The sequence below is a fragment of the Canis aureus genome, chromosome 36, assembly GCF_053574225.1.
Source record: "Canis aureus isolate CA01 chromosome 36, VMU_Caureus_v.1.0, whole genome shotgun sequence".
Taxonomy (NCBI): domain Eukaryota; kingdom Metazoa; phylum Chordata; class Mammalia; order Carnivora; family Canidae; genus Canis; species Canis aureus.
Genome location: NC_135646.1, coordinates 20,167,370 through 20,183,218, shown reverse-complemented (window position 1 = coordinate 20,183,218; position 15,849 = coordinate 20,167,370). Strand labels below are relative to the sequence as shown.

Genomic DNA, 15,849 nt, shown 5'->3' with positions numbered 1-15,849 from the left:
GAAAATGAAAAAAGGCAACAAATCATGTTTAGGAGAATTTGTCGCTCATAGCTTAGCTTGGTGTTAAAACTAAAGTTAGACAGGATCTGAGCATTTAATAAAAGTGCTGAAAGGAAATTAAGAAAAAGACAGAAGTGAACAAAAGGTGGTATGTGTTCGGAGGATTCCTAGAAACGAGGGTAGGTGTTGAGATTTAGAGCATCTATTGTGTGGTCCTTAAACCACCCTTAGAAAAGGGCTCATTAAAAGCATTATCATAAACAAATGAGGAAAATAAATAAATAAACAAATGAGGAATAGAGAAAATTATGACAGTTGTTATGGATATGCCTGCTGTTTGCTGGGGTAATGACTATTGGCATGGTTTACCGTCATTTTCCCAGGAAAGGTCTTCCAGAAGCCCAGTGTGTATTCAGCTTCCTTCCTTTTCCTGCCGAGATGGAGAGCAAGACACTCATAACAAGAACTGGAATCCTGCAGTTTCTGGTATTCTGGAGATGTCTGAAAGCCAATAATTAAGGGAGCAGGGGAGAGAAAAAGAATATAAAACAATTGTCCAGAATCTGTAGCCTCAGTGTGGTATATATACACAGTATTAAATTTAGGGAAGAAATCCAAATGAAGAACAGACATGGTGCACTAGAGGGGGCTGAGCAGAAAGAAGATTGGTTCCAAAAAATTCTAGTATATACACGTACATATAAAACAGAGGAATAACTCCAGGGGAAAGAAACAAACACTGGCAGTTATCAGTGAGGAAAGCAGGAGAAACTCATGATAGGGTAGGAATTCTCAAATGTTTGGCCTATGTTTACTTATGTGGGTTTATCTATTGATATTTGACCATATTAGAAAATAAAGTTGAAAAATAAAATCCTTATTAACTCACTTCAAATACAATAGTTTAAATGAAAAATAACTTTATTTTCCAAATAACAAAATGCTTCATATGAAAAGTAGCATGGTTCTATAGTTTTTCAAATCTCTTGCATATAATCTGTTGGTTGAAATATATGCAGAAAATCTTGCTATATAAGGATACATAATTGGAAAGGGAGGATTATTCTAATAGCCATTTCAAATAATAGTGAATATTCTTTGAAACTAAACCAAAAGTTCTTAAGTGGTAGATTCTTAAAAGTAGCTAAAATGTGGAATCCGAAATTACATTAATCAAACTTTTGTACTCCATTACATTAAATCCACCAGTCTATCTTACACTTTGAATAGATCTTTTACCTCTGCATGTGGATTAGATATCTGGAAAAATACTGGTTCATGTAGTTATACAGACCTTCCAAATGTTGATACATCTTATTATACACCATCAAAAGCTCCATGTTAATATTATCACCAATCTCATCAGGAAAAAATTGTTAAGTACTGGGAAACCACCAAACTCAACAGTGATACATACATGTTTCCCACATTTTACTGTTTTGCTTCAGAGTTCAGATTTTATCATCGGCAACAAATACTGTCAGTTGTTCTCTTTGAAGTGATATAGGTTCATTTACTCATTTTTGAGAAAATATCTGCCTAATACTCAAATATGAATAAACATGGTTATGTGTCAATTGTTGTTTCAAGTTAAAAAAAAAAAAAAAGTAGCTCTCAACCCAAACAATACTAATCTTATGCTTTTTCTTGAAAAACCTCCATACTTTAGTGTGCGGCAGAGCTACTTTGTGTACTTCCATTCCATCACACCAAATATTAAAAAGATATATACTTCTATGTGTGGTGATGGATGATAACAAGATTTATTCTGGGTGATCATATCACAATAATTACATCTATTAGGTTCAACACTTGAAAATAATATAATGTAACATGTCAATTATACCTAAAAAAAAAAAGATGTATACTCAGTGGTTGAAGTTAAATAAAATTAACAACTTTTGCTGTGTCATCAAAATAATTTCTAAGTTAAACCAGCATATTTTTACTTATTTTGTTTTTTAACTGCAAGTGCAGGGCAGCAAAGAACACAATGACTGTGAGTATAGTTTGTGCCACCGCCTTGATTCATGCTAAGGAGCCAGCAGGTTTGTCCATCTTTACTTTTGCAAATTGGTGCAAAAGACATACCATGGAAAAGCAAATGTCTTAATATTGTCCTGAAAACAGTCTGATTTTGTGAGCCCTCTGAAAGGGTCTTTAGAATCCCCAGAGATTTGTGGACCAAGTCTGGAGAACCAACCAGGGAACAGGTTATTATTATTATGCTAGGTGGAAAGTGAGCAGATGGTGAAACGAAAGGATGATCCCTCACATTCAAGAGTAATTACTTTATATTCCACAATTCTTAATGATTCATACTCATTTTTTCCATTCTTTAAAAAACATTTAATGTACTATGTACAGAATATTCTGCTGAGTGTCAGGGATAAAAAAATAAGTAAGGCACAATCATTGTCTTCTGGGAGCTTAAAACAAGGCAGAAAAGAGAAAAACATACAACATACCCGAATAATGCAATGGGTTTTGTTAATAGGCTATCTATCAGAAAAGACAATATAAAGTGGTTAAAAGAACAGACTCTGGAGCCCTTGAATATAAGTTTTAGCTTGACCAATTCTCAATCGTGCCTCAACTCTTTCATCTGTAGAAAGGGGATCATAATAATATCTATTTCGCAGGGTTGACATGAGGGTTAAATAAATACATATAACATGCTTAGTACCTGGCACATGGAATGCATTTAGTAAATATTAGGTATTATTTTTATCTAGAGAAATTTATGTATATATGATGTCTGAGATATACCTGAGACTTAGTACATAACAATTTAGTTTTGGAACATGACCATGTACTTTGAAAAAATTTCCACAGATGATTTTGATCCCCACTCCTGGGGATCATGATAAGAGAATAATGGAGAAAGACAATACTAACAAAGCGCAGAGAAAAGAGTCACTAATTTTTCAAAGATGAAAAGAGGAGGGAATATGATATAGTCAGAGAGGGCTTCATTTTAATGATAAAATGACTTTTGACCCAGGCCTTGAAATCTTTCCATAATTAGGATGGCGGTAGAGAATCTCATGAAGGAAATAAAAACATGTATATCCAGGGATCTGAACTAACATGTAAGACACAGGGTAATAGGTAAGGCTAGAAACAAAAGAGGGTATCATACTATAATGGGCCTTAAATGCCAAGCTAAAGAGTCTGTTTTTTACACAGAATTAGGACCCTTCAGACTAGAAATACTGCAATATCAGATTCTCTGAAAGTTCTAAGTTGGTCTAGGAGGGAAGACCTTTGATTGAGGAGACACTGAGATGACATTTCCGTCTCATTGGGTTATTTGTATAGCTCAAACCTTCATTGCTAAAACTACACCAGTTTGAGTTAAATTGAAATCAGACTAAAGAAAAGGTCTGTGAGACCACAGTAAAATCAAACATAAAAAGCCCACATCAGTTCCTGGGTCACTCTGGAGACTGCAATCTGTCCAAATAAGGAGGTAAGTTCCATCATTTAAAAGATTCTAAAATAGGAGAGACCCTAGAATTATTATGGTTTCTCTGGAGCCCTTCAGAGTGGAAACAAAATGAACTATATGTTTTAGTACAATTTCAAAGGTAAATGTCTCAGGACTAGTGTACATACACTCATATCCCAGAGTGGTACTAATTTTCTAGGACTCCACCTAACTAATTTTATATAGAAAGTGGACCACTTAACATTTGAGAAAATCCTGTAACACTGTGATTTCTCATAGCATATGCTAAGGTGACCTGAATACCTGGCATGAGTCTATCATGAGTCTTGGCCAGGTGGTAACTCCACCGCCTTACACATATCTCATTATACAGAAAGCCAGGGTTTGAAGGAGCTCTGTGTAACTTATACTAGTATGATTCAATAAACTTTGACAATTATTAAGTAAGTAGCGTAACTGGGTCTCAACTTTAGACAGTTTTTTCATAAAATGAATACAACTAATCTTGATAAAATTCAAGAAAAAACTAAATCAAAAGCAAAGAGAAGTAGATTTACCTACAAACTTTCATTTTCTTGAAGAAAAATAATTTAATTAGAAACATATAAACAGTAAATTAGTGGAGTTTGAGATCTTGGGGTAGTATAATCCAAACAACTATAATCCTTGGCTTCCCAAGAGTCCAAATGAGATATTTATGGGAGCTTACCACTTCAAAACAAGTAGCAAGCTTTAGCAAAACTTTTGCATAATTATGAAGTCGTCTGATTGGCAAGAAAAACAGAGTATTCAGTATTTCCATCAATTGGGTGTTTTCATCATTTACTTCTGATAAATCTTGTAATAGCTCCTGGTTTTTATTTAGGAAATCACTAGAGATAGAGGACAAAAAGAGATTTTGTTAGTTTTTTTGATATTGACAAATGCATGATATTCAATAGATATATTGCACTAGATAGATAGTACTTTTTTCAGAATGCACATTTTTTTGGTGCTATGAAAGTACACAATAAATGCAATGAAATAAGGCATACAATTAAAAGAATTTCCTTGTTTATAAAATAGGATTTCTGCATATAAAGAAGTAGCATATGGTAGCAATAGTAAGAGATGGCTAATCATAAACTGTGCCTTAAATTCTAGGAAATGAATCATGAATCCCAGAGTTTCAGGGAATAACTGGAATCCAGCTGACACCATTACCTGTTAATTTCCAAGCCAAAAGTCACAGCAATAAATGGCAAGACTAATTGCTCTAATCAGCTGTACTAAACAGAAAAATCTGGAGAAACAAAGCTCTTCACTCCAACACAACTGGCATGTAATATTAAAATACTTCTCATTTCTTTCTTTCCTTCACCTAATAAGAATTTATTACAAGAGAGTAATGAAAAGCTGTAGTACTACAATTAACAGGAAACAGTAAAGCTAATCCTATGTGAAGATTTCAATGCTGAGATCATCAAAAACATTTTAAGCTGAAGCCAACGTTTTCATATTCAGTTTTATATAAGTTCATTACTATAATTTTATTGCAAGTCTTAATGGTGATCAATAACCCACTGAGACTATGATCAGACGAAAATACTTAAAAAATGTAAAAGAAGAAAAAACATGTGAAAGTAATTAAGAGTTGGTGGGATAGAATAATAATTATCTGTCCCTTCGTAAACAATAATTATATGCCAGGTAATACCCTGAGAACTTAAAAAGCATTACATTATAATTCTTACCTACAAGGCTTCAAATAAGACAATGCCACACAAGACTATAAGCAAGAATGAATCATTTTATAATTCCTTAGAAAACTACAGAATAAAGAAATATTTAACTCAGAAATTATGAAATACTAACTTGGAATGGAAAATATGTAATAATTTCCAGGAACCCAAAAGTTCAATAGCACAAATTGGATTTATAATGCAATTAAAAGATCTGAGAGAGAGTGCCCTGGGGAACATGACCCAGATTTTTATTTATATTTGGCTTGTGTGGATGTTCCTATTTTCTCCTACATGTTCTACTGCTGAGATCAGCTAAGGACACTCATTTAACTCCACAGAAGTGTTCTGCTTTAACCTACTCCTGAGAGATTGAAATAGTAGAGGCTGAACACATAGTTGCTATAACCACATTTCTTCTGGATACGCGGTACTACACCAGAAATGTTCTAACTCTTTTAAGTCCTATTACTTTTCAGAACTCACTCATGTCCTTGCCTGTGGACTTTCCCAAAAAGGCCCTTGTATATTCTCAGGAAAACTGAACCAGGGATGTTCTGCTTATCTTCTTGTGGGAGTTTTAATCTAAAAGTGGCAATACTGCTCTTCCTTACATGGTTACATTTGTATTTGTTGCTCAAACATTAATACATTAAAGGTAGAAACAACCCAAGTGTCCATCAACAGATGAATGGATAAACAAAATGTAGACTATACATATAATGGAATAATGCATTCAGCTATGCAATTTTCGTATATGCTACCTTGAAAATATTACACTCAGGGAAATAAACTAGATACAGAAAGACAAATACTATATGATTTCACTTATGTAAGGTACCTAGAATAGGCAAATTCATAAAGACAGAAGTAGAACAGAGGTTACCAGGAGCAAGGGTTAGGAGAAGAAAGAAGTTACTGCTTAACGGGTAGAGAAAGAGTTTTTGTTGGGGATGATTTTTAAAAGTTTTGCGTATAAACAGTGGTAATGGTTTATACAACATGAATGTTCTTGGTGCCACAGAATTATACACTTAGGAATGTTTAAAATGATAAATACTATGGTATGTATATGTTACCACAATATTTTTTTTTACAAACCTACGTGATGATCAAGCCACTAGGCTAGCATGAGTTAAGGAGCCAAATAATAAACCAGCTGAGTGATGAGAGCTTGGGTATCAACATCCAAGACCTACTGCCATGATGGCTCGCCAGCTACACTCTAGAAGTTCTCCTTTTAAATAAATACTAAATAATTTAAAATACTGACTTTGTAAATAGAAGCTATAAAGAGGTTATTATTGCTTTTTAAGTATGTAAAACCCTGGGGTTCATGAACCACAGCTTGGGAAATGCCCAAATCCAGACTTCATATTGCTTCCTTAGCTTAAAGTCACTCATTGTTCATTAATTGCTCTAGCAAGAGGCTTTTGCTTATGTCATCTGCTTTAGCTGCTCTAACAAGGAGTCAAGTCAATTCCTGAGTACTGTGGACTCAACTCTGAAATACTAGTGGAAGGGTAACAAAAAAGTAAAACAAAATAAGGCATCAGGGTCAGCAACTTTCATTGTCCTTCACCTCCTCATTTTTATATTTCCACAAATCTCCACCTACTTTTGTATCTTCCTACAATAAACCTGTTTTTCTTCAAGCATTACTATTTGCAAAAATAACCTTTCATAAAAAAAAATAACCATTCATTTTTTTCCTTCACTTAATTACTGGTTTGGCTGCAGTCATTTTCTCCCGGGGGGTGGGGGTGGGGGGCAAGATTTAGCATTTCACTAACACTGAAGGCTAAATAAGCTTTTTTTAGTCAATATAATATATAGATATAAAATTATTTTTTAAGATTTTATTTATTTATTCATGACAGACACAGAGATAGAGAGGCAGAGACACAGGTAGAGGGAGAAGCAAGCTCCATGTAGGGAGCCCGACATGGGACTCCATCCTAGGTCTCCAGGATCATGCCCTGGGCTGAAGGCGGCGCTAAACCACTGAGCCACCCGGGCTGTCCTAAAATCGTTTTTAAAAAGTCAGAAGTTAATGAAACAGAAAACAAAGAAAGCAAAGGAATAACTAAGGCTTAATCTTGAAAAGAAAATTAAAAAGGGTAAACTGATGACAAAATTGACTAAGATAAAAAGAAAAAAGACTCAAATAAGAGGAATGAAAAATACGGGGTACCACTAGAGTTATTATGGAGGTAAAAACATCTTAAGACAATGGTAGCAAAAAAAAAAAAAAAAAAGACAATGGTAGCAATAGCATGCTAATAAATTTGACAACTTGAATGCGATGAATAATTTTCCAGAAAAATACAAATAATTAAAGCCATAAGAAGAAATAAAGACCTGAACAGATCTATTCATTAAAGAAATTCAGTAGTTTAAAAACTCCCTACAGAAATGCCCCCACAAAAGCCATACGTTTTTACAAATTCTACAAAATCACAAAGTACAGATATTCCCTATCTCATGCAAACTATTCCAGAAAATATAAAGTTCCCATACTCACTTTATAATTGCTAGTGCAATTTTCTTACCAAAACTTCAAATTCAAAAGAGAAGGAAAACCTCACATTCATTTAGATGCAAAAATCTTACAATATTAGCAAATCGAATCCAGCATGTACTGAAAAACTAAGACAGACCACTGAATTTATCCTGGGTACTCAAGGATAGTCACCATTAAAAAAATCAATTACTCTTCAACTTTCAGGAATAGAAAGGAATCTTCCCCCACCCTTTTTAAGAAGGGAAGCTTTTAACTCTATAAATGATGTTTACCAAAAACCTAAGGCAATTATCTTTAATGAAGAAATACCAAAACTATTCCCGTTAAGATCAGAACTGAGACAAGGATGTTATTACTCTATTAGGATATAAGATCAAAAGCAAACATGGAAAAACATTAACATCTATAAAATCTGGGTTGTGAATACATATTTGATATGTTTACTATTAAAATATAACTGAGGGGCACCTGGGTGGCTCAGCAGTTGAGCATTGCCTTTGGCTCAGGTCGTGATCCCGTCATCCTGGGATCAAGTCCAGAGTTCCACATTGGGCTGCTTCTCCCTTTGCCTATGTCTCTGCCTCTCTGTGTCCCTCACAAATAAATAAATAGAATCTTTAAAAAAATAAAATTAAATTAAAATTAAAATAAAATAAAACTGAATGTTTTAAACTTGCCTTTGTCTCTAGGTCAACACTTGATGAGAATCTACATGGTTCAGAATGATTAGCCTCATATAAGGGGCTTTTATATTTATTATCCAGAAGCTAAATGCAAAATCTTTATATTGGTACAACACTTTGTGTTTTTCTCTATACCATTATATACGTTATTTGTTCCTCACAACCAGGGAAAAAGCATTCCCATTTTTCAGATGAAAAAAAATTAGCCTCAATTTGGTAAAGAGAGTTGTCCAACATCTCAGGGATAATAAAGAAGGACCCAGATCTTGTGATCTTTTCAATATCATATACTACACTTCCAATGATAACTGGGGGCCAATAACATCTGTCTTTTTTAAGAGTTTAGTGAAAGTCTACATTTTGATTCATTTGGTAAAATGAATTTAATGAATATTTAAAGCCAAGCTTTTCCTGGGCACTCAAACACACAGAACACTATAAAATACGATCTTTGGTTGTTAAGAGTAATAATGGGAAGGTATATATTTGCTTACATGGCAGGCTTAGCAAGAAGTTGGAATCCTCCCATAACCAGGAAATTTGTAATAGATGTGCAATACCTTGAGCAAAAGAGAAAACACATGCACATTAGCGTTAAATGAAAATTCTGAAGAACAAATTTACATAAGAAACATTTGGAGCAGGTACTTCTTGGTGTCTCACCAATAAGTTTCAGAACTTTTGTGATGTCAACATTCATGAACTGACTTGACTAAAAAGAAGGGCAGATTATGTGATGTGATAATCACAATAATCAGGAGGGGGAAATCATTTTAGTAAAGATGTTGATTTAATTGTAAATTTAAAATACAACTAAAATTATGCAGAAGGTGCTAGAATTTGCTTGGTATATTTTACTTTGGCAACTTACAAGCTCGAGAAAATATAATTAAAATTGTTGATTTCTAAAGATTTTATTTATTCATGAGAAACAGAGAGACAGAGAGGCAGAGACACAGGCAAAGGGAGAAGGTGGCTCCACGCAGGGAGCCGGACGCAGGACTTGATCCTGGGTCTCCAGGACCACGACCTGGGCTGAAGGAGGCATAAACCGCTGAGCCACCTGGGCTGCCCAAAATTGTTGGATTTTTAATGAAAATTAAGTGTTCAGAAATAAATAGAGAAGGGAAGAAAATATGTTTAAAGAAGTCAGGTGAAACTATTAGGAAATGTTGGTTAAGTTTTGATCTATTGCTAGAGAATGTCTTGTTATACTATTTTGAGTCATGTACATTTCTATCATATGCCCAGAATGGCAAAATGTAATCAATCGACTTGGAGAGAAGGCAAATTCCTATAAAAAATAGCCCAAGGTACGTACTGTACACTTAAAAATGGTCCTGATGGTAAATTGGATGTTATGTGTATTTTACCACAATTAAAAATAACTTTTAAAACTCATAAACACAAGATTTTTTACTTGCCTAACCTATGTGAATAAATCACATTAAAAAACAGTCCAAGATACCAAAATGAAAGCATTTCTAAGGTCTGAAATATCAGAGAACAAAAAGCAAAAAAAAAAAAAAAAAAAAGTGAAATAAATAAGACATAAAAGAATTATAGTAGTAAAAGCTGAAACAAAATCTAGTTAAAAAAAAAAATTAAGGTTGCCTGAGTGGCTCAGTCAGTTGGTTAAGCAGCCAACTCTTGAATTCAGCTCAGGTCATGATTTTAGAATCATGAGATTGAGCCCTGCATTGGGCTACATGCTCGGCATAGAGTCTGTTAAGATTCTTGCTCTTCCTCTGTCCCCCCACCCCAAATGTAAATTGGTATCAAATAATGTTATTTTTCATGTCTGAAATATGAGTTAAAAGACTTTAGGGTGGGATCCCTGGGTGGCGCAGCGTTTTGGCGCCTGCCTTTGGCCCGGGGCGCGATCCTGGAGACCCGGGATCGAATCCCACGTCGGGCTACCTGCATGGAGCCTGCTTCTCCCTCTGCCTGTGTCTCTGCCTCTCTCTCTCTCTGTGTGACTATCATGAATAAATAAATAAAATCTTTAAAAAAAAAAAAAAAAAAAAAAAAAAAAGACTTTAGGGTATTTCCTCTCAGCAGCTTCAAATATATTTAATTTGCTTACAATTAAAATAACATGCAAATATCTGCGTAAGTAAGTCTGAAAAGAAGTACACTACGATTAATAATGGTTATATCTAGCGGTAGGATTATGGACAACTTTAAATATCTTTTTGACTATTTGTATAATTTTTAATAATAAACACCATCACTTATATTAAAAATAACCTAAACAAAACACCAATAGAACATGAACTCCTGGGGTGCCTGGGTGGCTCAGTTGGTAAAGTGCCTGCCTTCAGCTCAGGTTGTGATCCCAGGATCCTGGGATCAAGCCTCACATCGGGGTCCCTGCTCTGAAGGAGTCTGCTTCTCACTCTGCCTCTGCCTCTCTCTCTCCTGCTCTGTCTCTCATGAATAAATAAATAAAATCTTAAAAAAAAAAAAAAAAAAGAACATGAACTTCTTTTCACTGGCTTCCCACTGTGGCTGCACGATCTTAGAGCTCTACACAGTGCCTGGCATTTAGTGGATACTCAGTAGATATTTGCTAGATGGATGAAGATACTAATAAAGAATAAAACTTTCACTTCAGATCAACAGCATTAATGATATTTTAATACTTATTAAAATAACAAATTATGCCTCTCATCATAATATCAAAATACAAATTAGTAAAAAGTGAAAAATATTTAAATTAAATACACGGATATGTTACTTGAAAAACATCAAAAGAACACTGAATAACTCATCCTAGATTTTATTAAGGAAATATTCTTATTTTGAAGATAGTATGGTCTTTAAATCCTCCAGTTACATAACAATAAAAAACAAGACAGTGGAACAGCTCCATATTTACCATTAGCAGTTGGTCTTAAAGTAATTGGCTTCGTTACTTCTAATTTTAGTATAATTTACTTAAGCAAAATTGTTCTCTAAAGAACCACATTGATTATAGTATATTTTACGTAAATTAAGTACATTATCAATCATTCTGCTAGACTACAGAAATAGAATTATTTTTAAACCTCTTTTCCACTTAAAGAAAACTAAATTTTAGCAATGCAGAACTATAGTTGGCTTAAGATTAAAATACTGCTTTGCAATTTATATTACCTTATATCACTGTCCCTAATCTAGTCTCTTCTGATTAAGGAGCTGTTCTCCTTGGCAGAATAACCCTGCAGAGATTGAACATGACACGGGACTGGATACTTGCTCTGTATAACTATCCAAGAAGAGACTTGCATGCTTCAGAATGACCAAACTCCTGGCTTCCTTTATCCCATGAAGGAAGCTGCTCAGTGAGGCTCCATGCTGACCAATTAGGTAACACAGCTTGCTGAATCGGCTTGCCACCTCCTGCAACAGCTGGACTGTGCTTGCAGTACCCAAATTTTCTGTAACAAAGTGATGACGATGATGATGATATAATCTGAAGACTCATTACCTGAATACTTTATGATCAAGATTATGAATTACCCTTTTCCAAAAATACTTAACATGTTGAGATATACTCTTGACTGTGGAACTCAAATAATCACAATGTTAAACAAAGAAACTTCAGAGATAGAATCCAGTCATTTGAGAAACTTGTTAAAAATACATGCACAGGGATCCTATAGATTCTGACTCGATAAGGTAGAGTTAAGATCACAGGATGGATATATTCAGAAGAAAAGCTTTCCAAGTAATTCTGGAAACCAGCCTAATTTGAGAACCACTAAGCAAATCTAACTCTCCTCCCATTTTTAAGTAATCTGAAGCCAAAAGAAGGGAAGTGAATTATCTAATTTCATACAACTGGTAAGTGACAGCCAAGAATTAAACTCACTTTTGTAGTTATATTTTAGTTAACATTTTCAACTTTTTGTATTGATTTCTGCTCTACTAACCCCTGGACAAGCCCAACACTTCAGTGAAGAGAGGGCAATCCCCAAATCAGACTGACCAGATTGCTCTGAAAATTATAGGGGGCACCAGGAGATTATTTGCTTTTTCCCAGTCCAAAGTTCCTAATTTCTAGGACTTCCCTCGAAGCAGTAAGGCTGATGAGCAGACAAGGCAACAACAACATGGAAATCACAAATCAGGACAGGTAAAAGGACAATTTCACTCTTTCAGAGCAATTCAGGAAGCTTCCAGCTTGGATTGCTGCTTTTCCCCTGCCAATCTCCTGTCGTGTTAGACCCACCCACTAGAGGAGAATTCATAGAATAGGCACTTTACAACATTTAAAAAGGCAAAACATATTAAAAGCTAAAATAAACAAACTGGGGCGCCTGGCTGGTTCAGTCGGAAGAGCATGCGACTCTTGATCTCCAAGTCATGAGTCTGAGCCCCATGTTGGGTGTAGAAATCACTGAAAAATAAACTTAAAAAAATAAAAAAATAAGACAAAATAGAATAAACAAAAATAAATAAATGCAGACAGCCTCTAACCTACAAAGGGTCACATTCTGAAAGACTATAAATTAGTTATTTGAAAAATAAATGGTTTCCTATTATAAAAATGGGCTGATCCACACAAGCCAGTGTCAACCTAATGTGGAAAAACTGCCATACTAGCAAGGCAGAATTTAAGTATTCTAGTATTGATCTGAATTCTAGGTCCTCACGGGGGGTGGGCAAGGAATGCAGGAAAGAGGAAAAAAAACTTCCTCTCCATTTTCTATGTGCAGGGCCAAACCTATAAAACTTTTTGAAATAGTGAAATCTGATTTTCAATAGCTATTCCCCTCCACTTTCATTTGTATTCCTATCTAACCTCCTGGAAACCCAAGGGATCTAGTGTATCTGGACAGCAGACCTACTGTAATCCATTTCCTCTGTATTATCTCTTCATCTTCAATCCCTCTTTGTTATTGACTGCAGCTAAGAAAAGGAATCGGGTTTAACCAAGTCATGGTATTGTGAATTGTTCATAACCCTGAACACTCTTGTCTACAGTTTAAGAGACTACTTGTAAATCCAAATGAACTTCTACCTGATAAAATTCTAGTAACCAGAACAAAGAAAATAAAAAATTCAGGTAGTATAACATAAGATATCTTAGGACTAGTGGGGCCAGGAGTCTTGAAATCTAGCTCCTAGATCAACTTTCCCAAAGCTGTTTCTACTTCTCTGCCATGAATATTCTGAAAGCTCCACTTCCTATTTCTACAAGGAAAAAGAGCTCTGGGAGCAGAATACTCAGGGGCAGCTGGGTTACTGACAAAGTGGAAACAGTTTGTAAGTTGTTAACTGGCTGTGTACAAAAATAAGAGAATGAAAAGAAAGGAACAAACACATAACTCAAGGTTTTTTTTTTATTTGTGACACAGGAAGAACAGATAAAATCAAAGTCCTGATAACTGAGGAGGCTGGGGAGAAGTTCTACTTACCTAAACTGAGAAGAGGCCTGAGAACCTGAGATTTGATGTCACTTAGTTTTGCATAGAACCGTCTTTCCGTGGTAGCCAACTCATGGAGACTGGCAATATATCCCATAACATTCTTGTCCACCAAAGCTAGATAGCTATCTTTTCCTGCTGTCACTCTACTTATATATCCAAGCTGAAACAGAGGAGAAGAAAAAGATTAAAGATAAAATACCATTTACTAGCAATAATTTGGGTGCTAAAGCTGGCTCATATTAGCTACAGGAGCCAAATGATAGATATTCAGGAATTTTGCAAGTTAGTTATTAAACCACTAGTAGTTTGAGGGACGTCTGGGTGGCTCAGGGTTGAGCATCTGCCTTAGGCTCAAGGCGTGATCCCAGGTCCTAGGATCGAGTCCCACATTGGGCTTCCTGCAGAGAGCCTGCTTCTCCCTCCGGCTGTGTCTCTGCCTCTCTGTCTGTGTCTCTCATGAATAAATAAAATCTTTAAAAATAATAATAAATTAAAAAAAAAAATAAACCACTAGTAGTTTGAAATTGGCAATAGTAAAATCACCCCCCAAAATGGCAAACACTACAGATCAGAGCTTATTGTTTTGTTTTGTCTTTCTTTTTTTTTTTTTTTTTTAATTTTTATTTATTTATGATAGTCACAGAGAGAGAGAGAGAGGCGCAGAGACACAGGCAGAGGGAGAAGCAGGCTCCATGCACCGGGAGCCCGATGTGGGATTCGATCCTGGGTCTCCAGGATCGCGCCCTGGGCCAAAGGTAGGCGCCAAACCGCTGCGCCACCCAGGGATCCCTGTTTTGTCTTTCTTTAGAGCTGGTTTACCAGTACAACATTGTTATATATGTGCATCTGGACCTATGTATTATTATATACAACTCTACTTTTATTTATGGCCACAATATCTTTTATTTCATGTTACATGTGTTTAGAACTACAGATACCTTAAATATACAAAGATCCAAACGACAGAGATAAAGGTCTCAGGACCCTCTTTTTTATGAAATGGGATTAATGAGAACAGAGAGAATCTCTACACCATATACTGGAACATCAAGAGTCTAGGAGTTGTCTCTTCAAAGTACAACATAGGGATTTTCTTTAAAGGGACTTTCTGTCATTTACCCATTATACCACTGAACAAAATAATCAATGTATATGCAGATCCCTACAAACAAGGCAACCAAGCTGCAATCCAAACAGACTACTAATATCCATGGTAACTAACGATACAAAATAGAGCCTCATTCCTCCCGTCAGCCTATTTCATCATTTATCTGGACTGTGGAATCTTTCATGGGGAATGTGGAGCCAGGGCCAACATCTACAAAGAGTCGATGAGTACATCTGGAAGAACAGGCTATATATAGGGCAAGAGCCAAGTCTTGGCCAGTGTTGCCTTTACCAAGAAAGATTTTGCCCTATACATTCAAAGCTAGAAAAACATTTAGCTAGAAAAACAAACATGAAACAAAAAAGCAATCCCCAAGATATAGTATCCAGTAAGAATAAGAAATCCAGAATGTACTAGCTTTGAGGGTTAATTCCCTTACGACACACCACTATGAGGATGAGTTACTTTAATGAGAAAAAAGAAAATCAGGAAAAGTCCAGTGGTTTAAGTTTATGAAAAAGAGACAGGAGGTAGGAAAGCAAAGAAATTCAAATCAACAAATGAAAAAGACGGAAGTAAACAGCAATAAATAAAATGAAAAGTTAAAAGAGGAGGCCAGGGAAGGAATTGGAAACAGTGCACAGCTGGTGGCCTGTCAGGTCTGCCTTGAACCCACCTTGGGTCTATGTAATTTTTATTTCCCATTTCCAATTAAAAACTCATCTACTGGGACGCCTGGGTGGCTCAGCGGCAGAGCGTCTACCTTCGGTTCAGGGCATGATTCTGGAGTCCCGGGATCCAGTCCCACATTGAGCTCCCTGCATGGAGCCTGCTTCTCCCTCTGCCTGTGTCTCTGCCTCTCTCTCTCTCTCTCTCTCTGCATGGAGCCTGCTTCTCCCTCTGCCTGTGTCTCTGCCTCTCTCTCTCTCTCTCTCTCTGTGTGTG

At 35.7% G+C, this 15,849-nt stretch overlaps 1 protein-coding gene across 4 annotated transcripts in view; it reads right to left on the bottom strand.

The window, feature by feature from the left end:
* ALS2 (alsin Rho guanine nucleotide exchange factor ALS2) overlaps positions 1–15,849 on the bottom strand; it is a 70,787-nt gene that overhangs the window by 23,818 nt on the left and 31,120 nt on the right. For 3 of the 4 annotated variants that reach the window (XM_077885374.1, XM_077885376.1, XM_077885375.1), the window contains exons 10-14: positions 13,785–13,956; positions 11,621–11,801; positions 8,874–8,939; positions 4,161–4,323; positions 370–501 (exon numbers count right to left, since the gene is read on the bottom strand). In XM_077885374.1, the coding sequence (XP_077741500.1) occupies positions 370–501; positions 4,161–4,323; positions 8,874–8,939; positions 11,621–11,801; positions 13,785–13,956 (714 nt within the window). Of the gene's footprint in view, positions 1–369; positions 502–4,160; positions 4,324–8,873; positions 8,940–11,517; positions 11,802–13,784; positions 13,957–15,849 lie in introns of those variants that run through there. The other variant, XR_013373121.1, reaches the window with a different exon arrangement.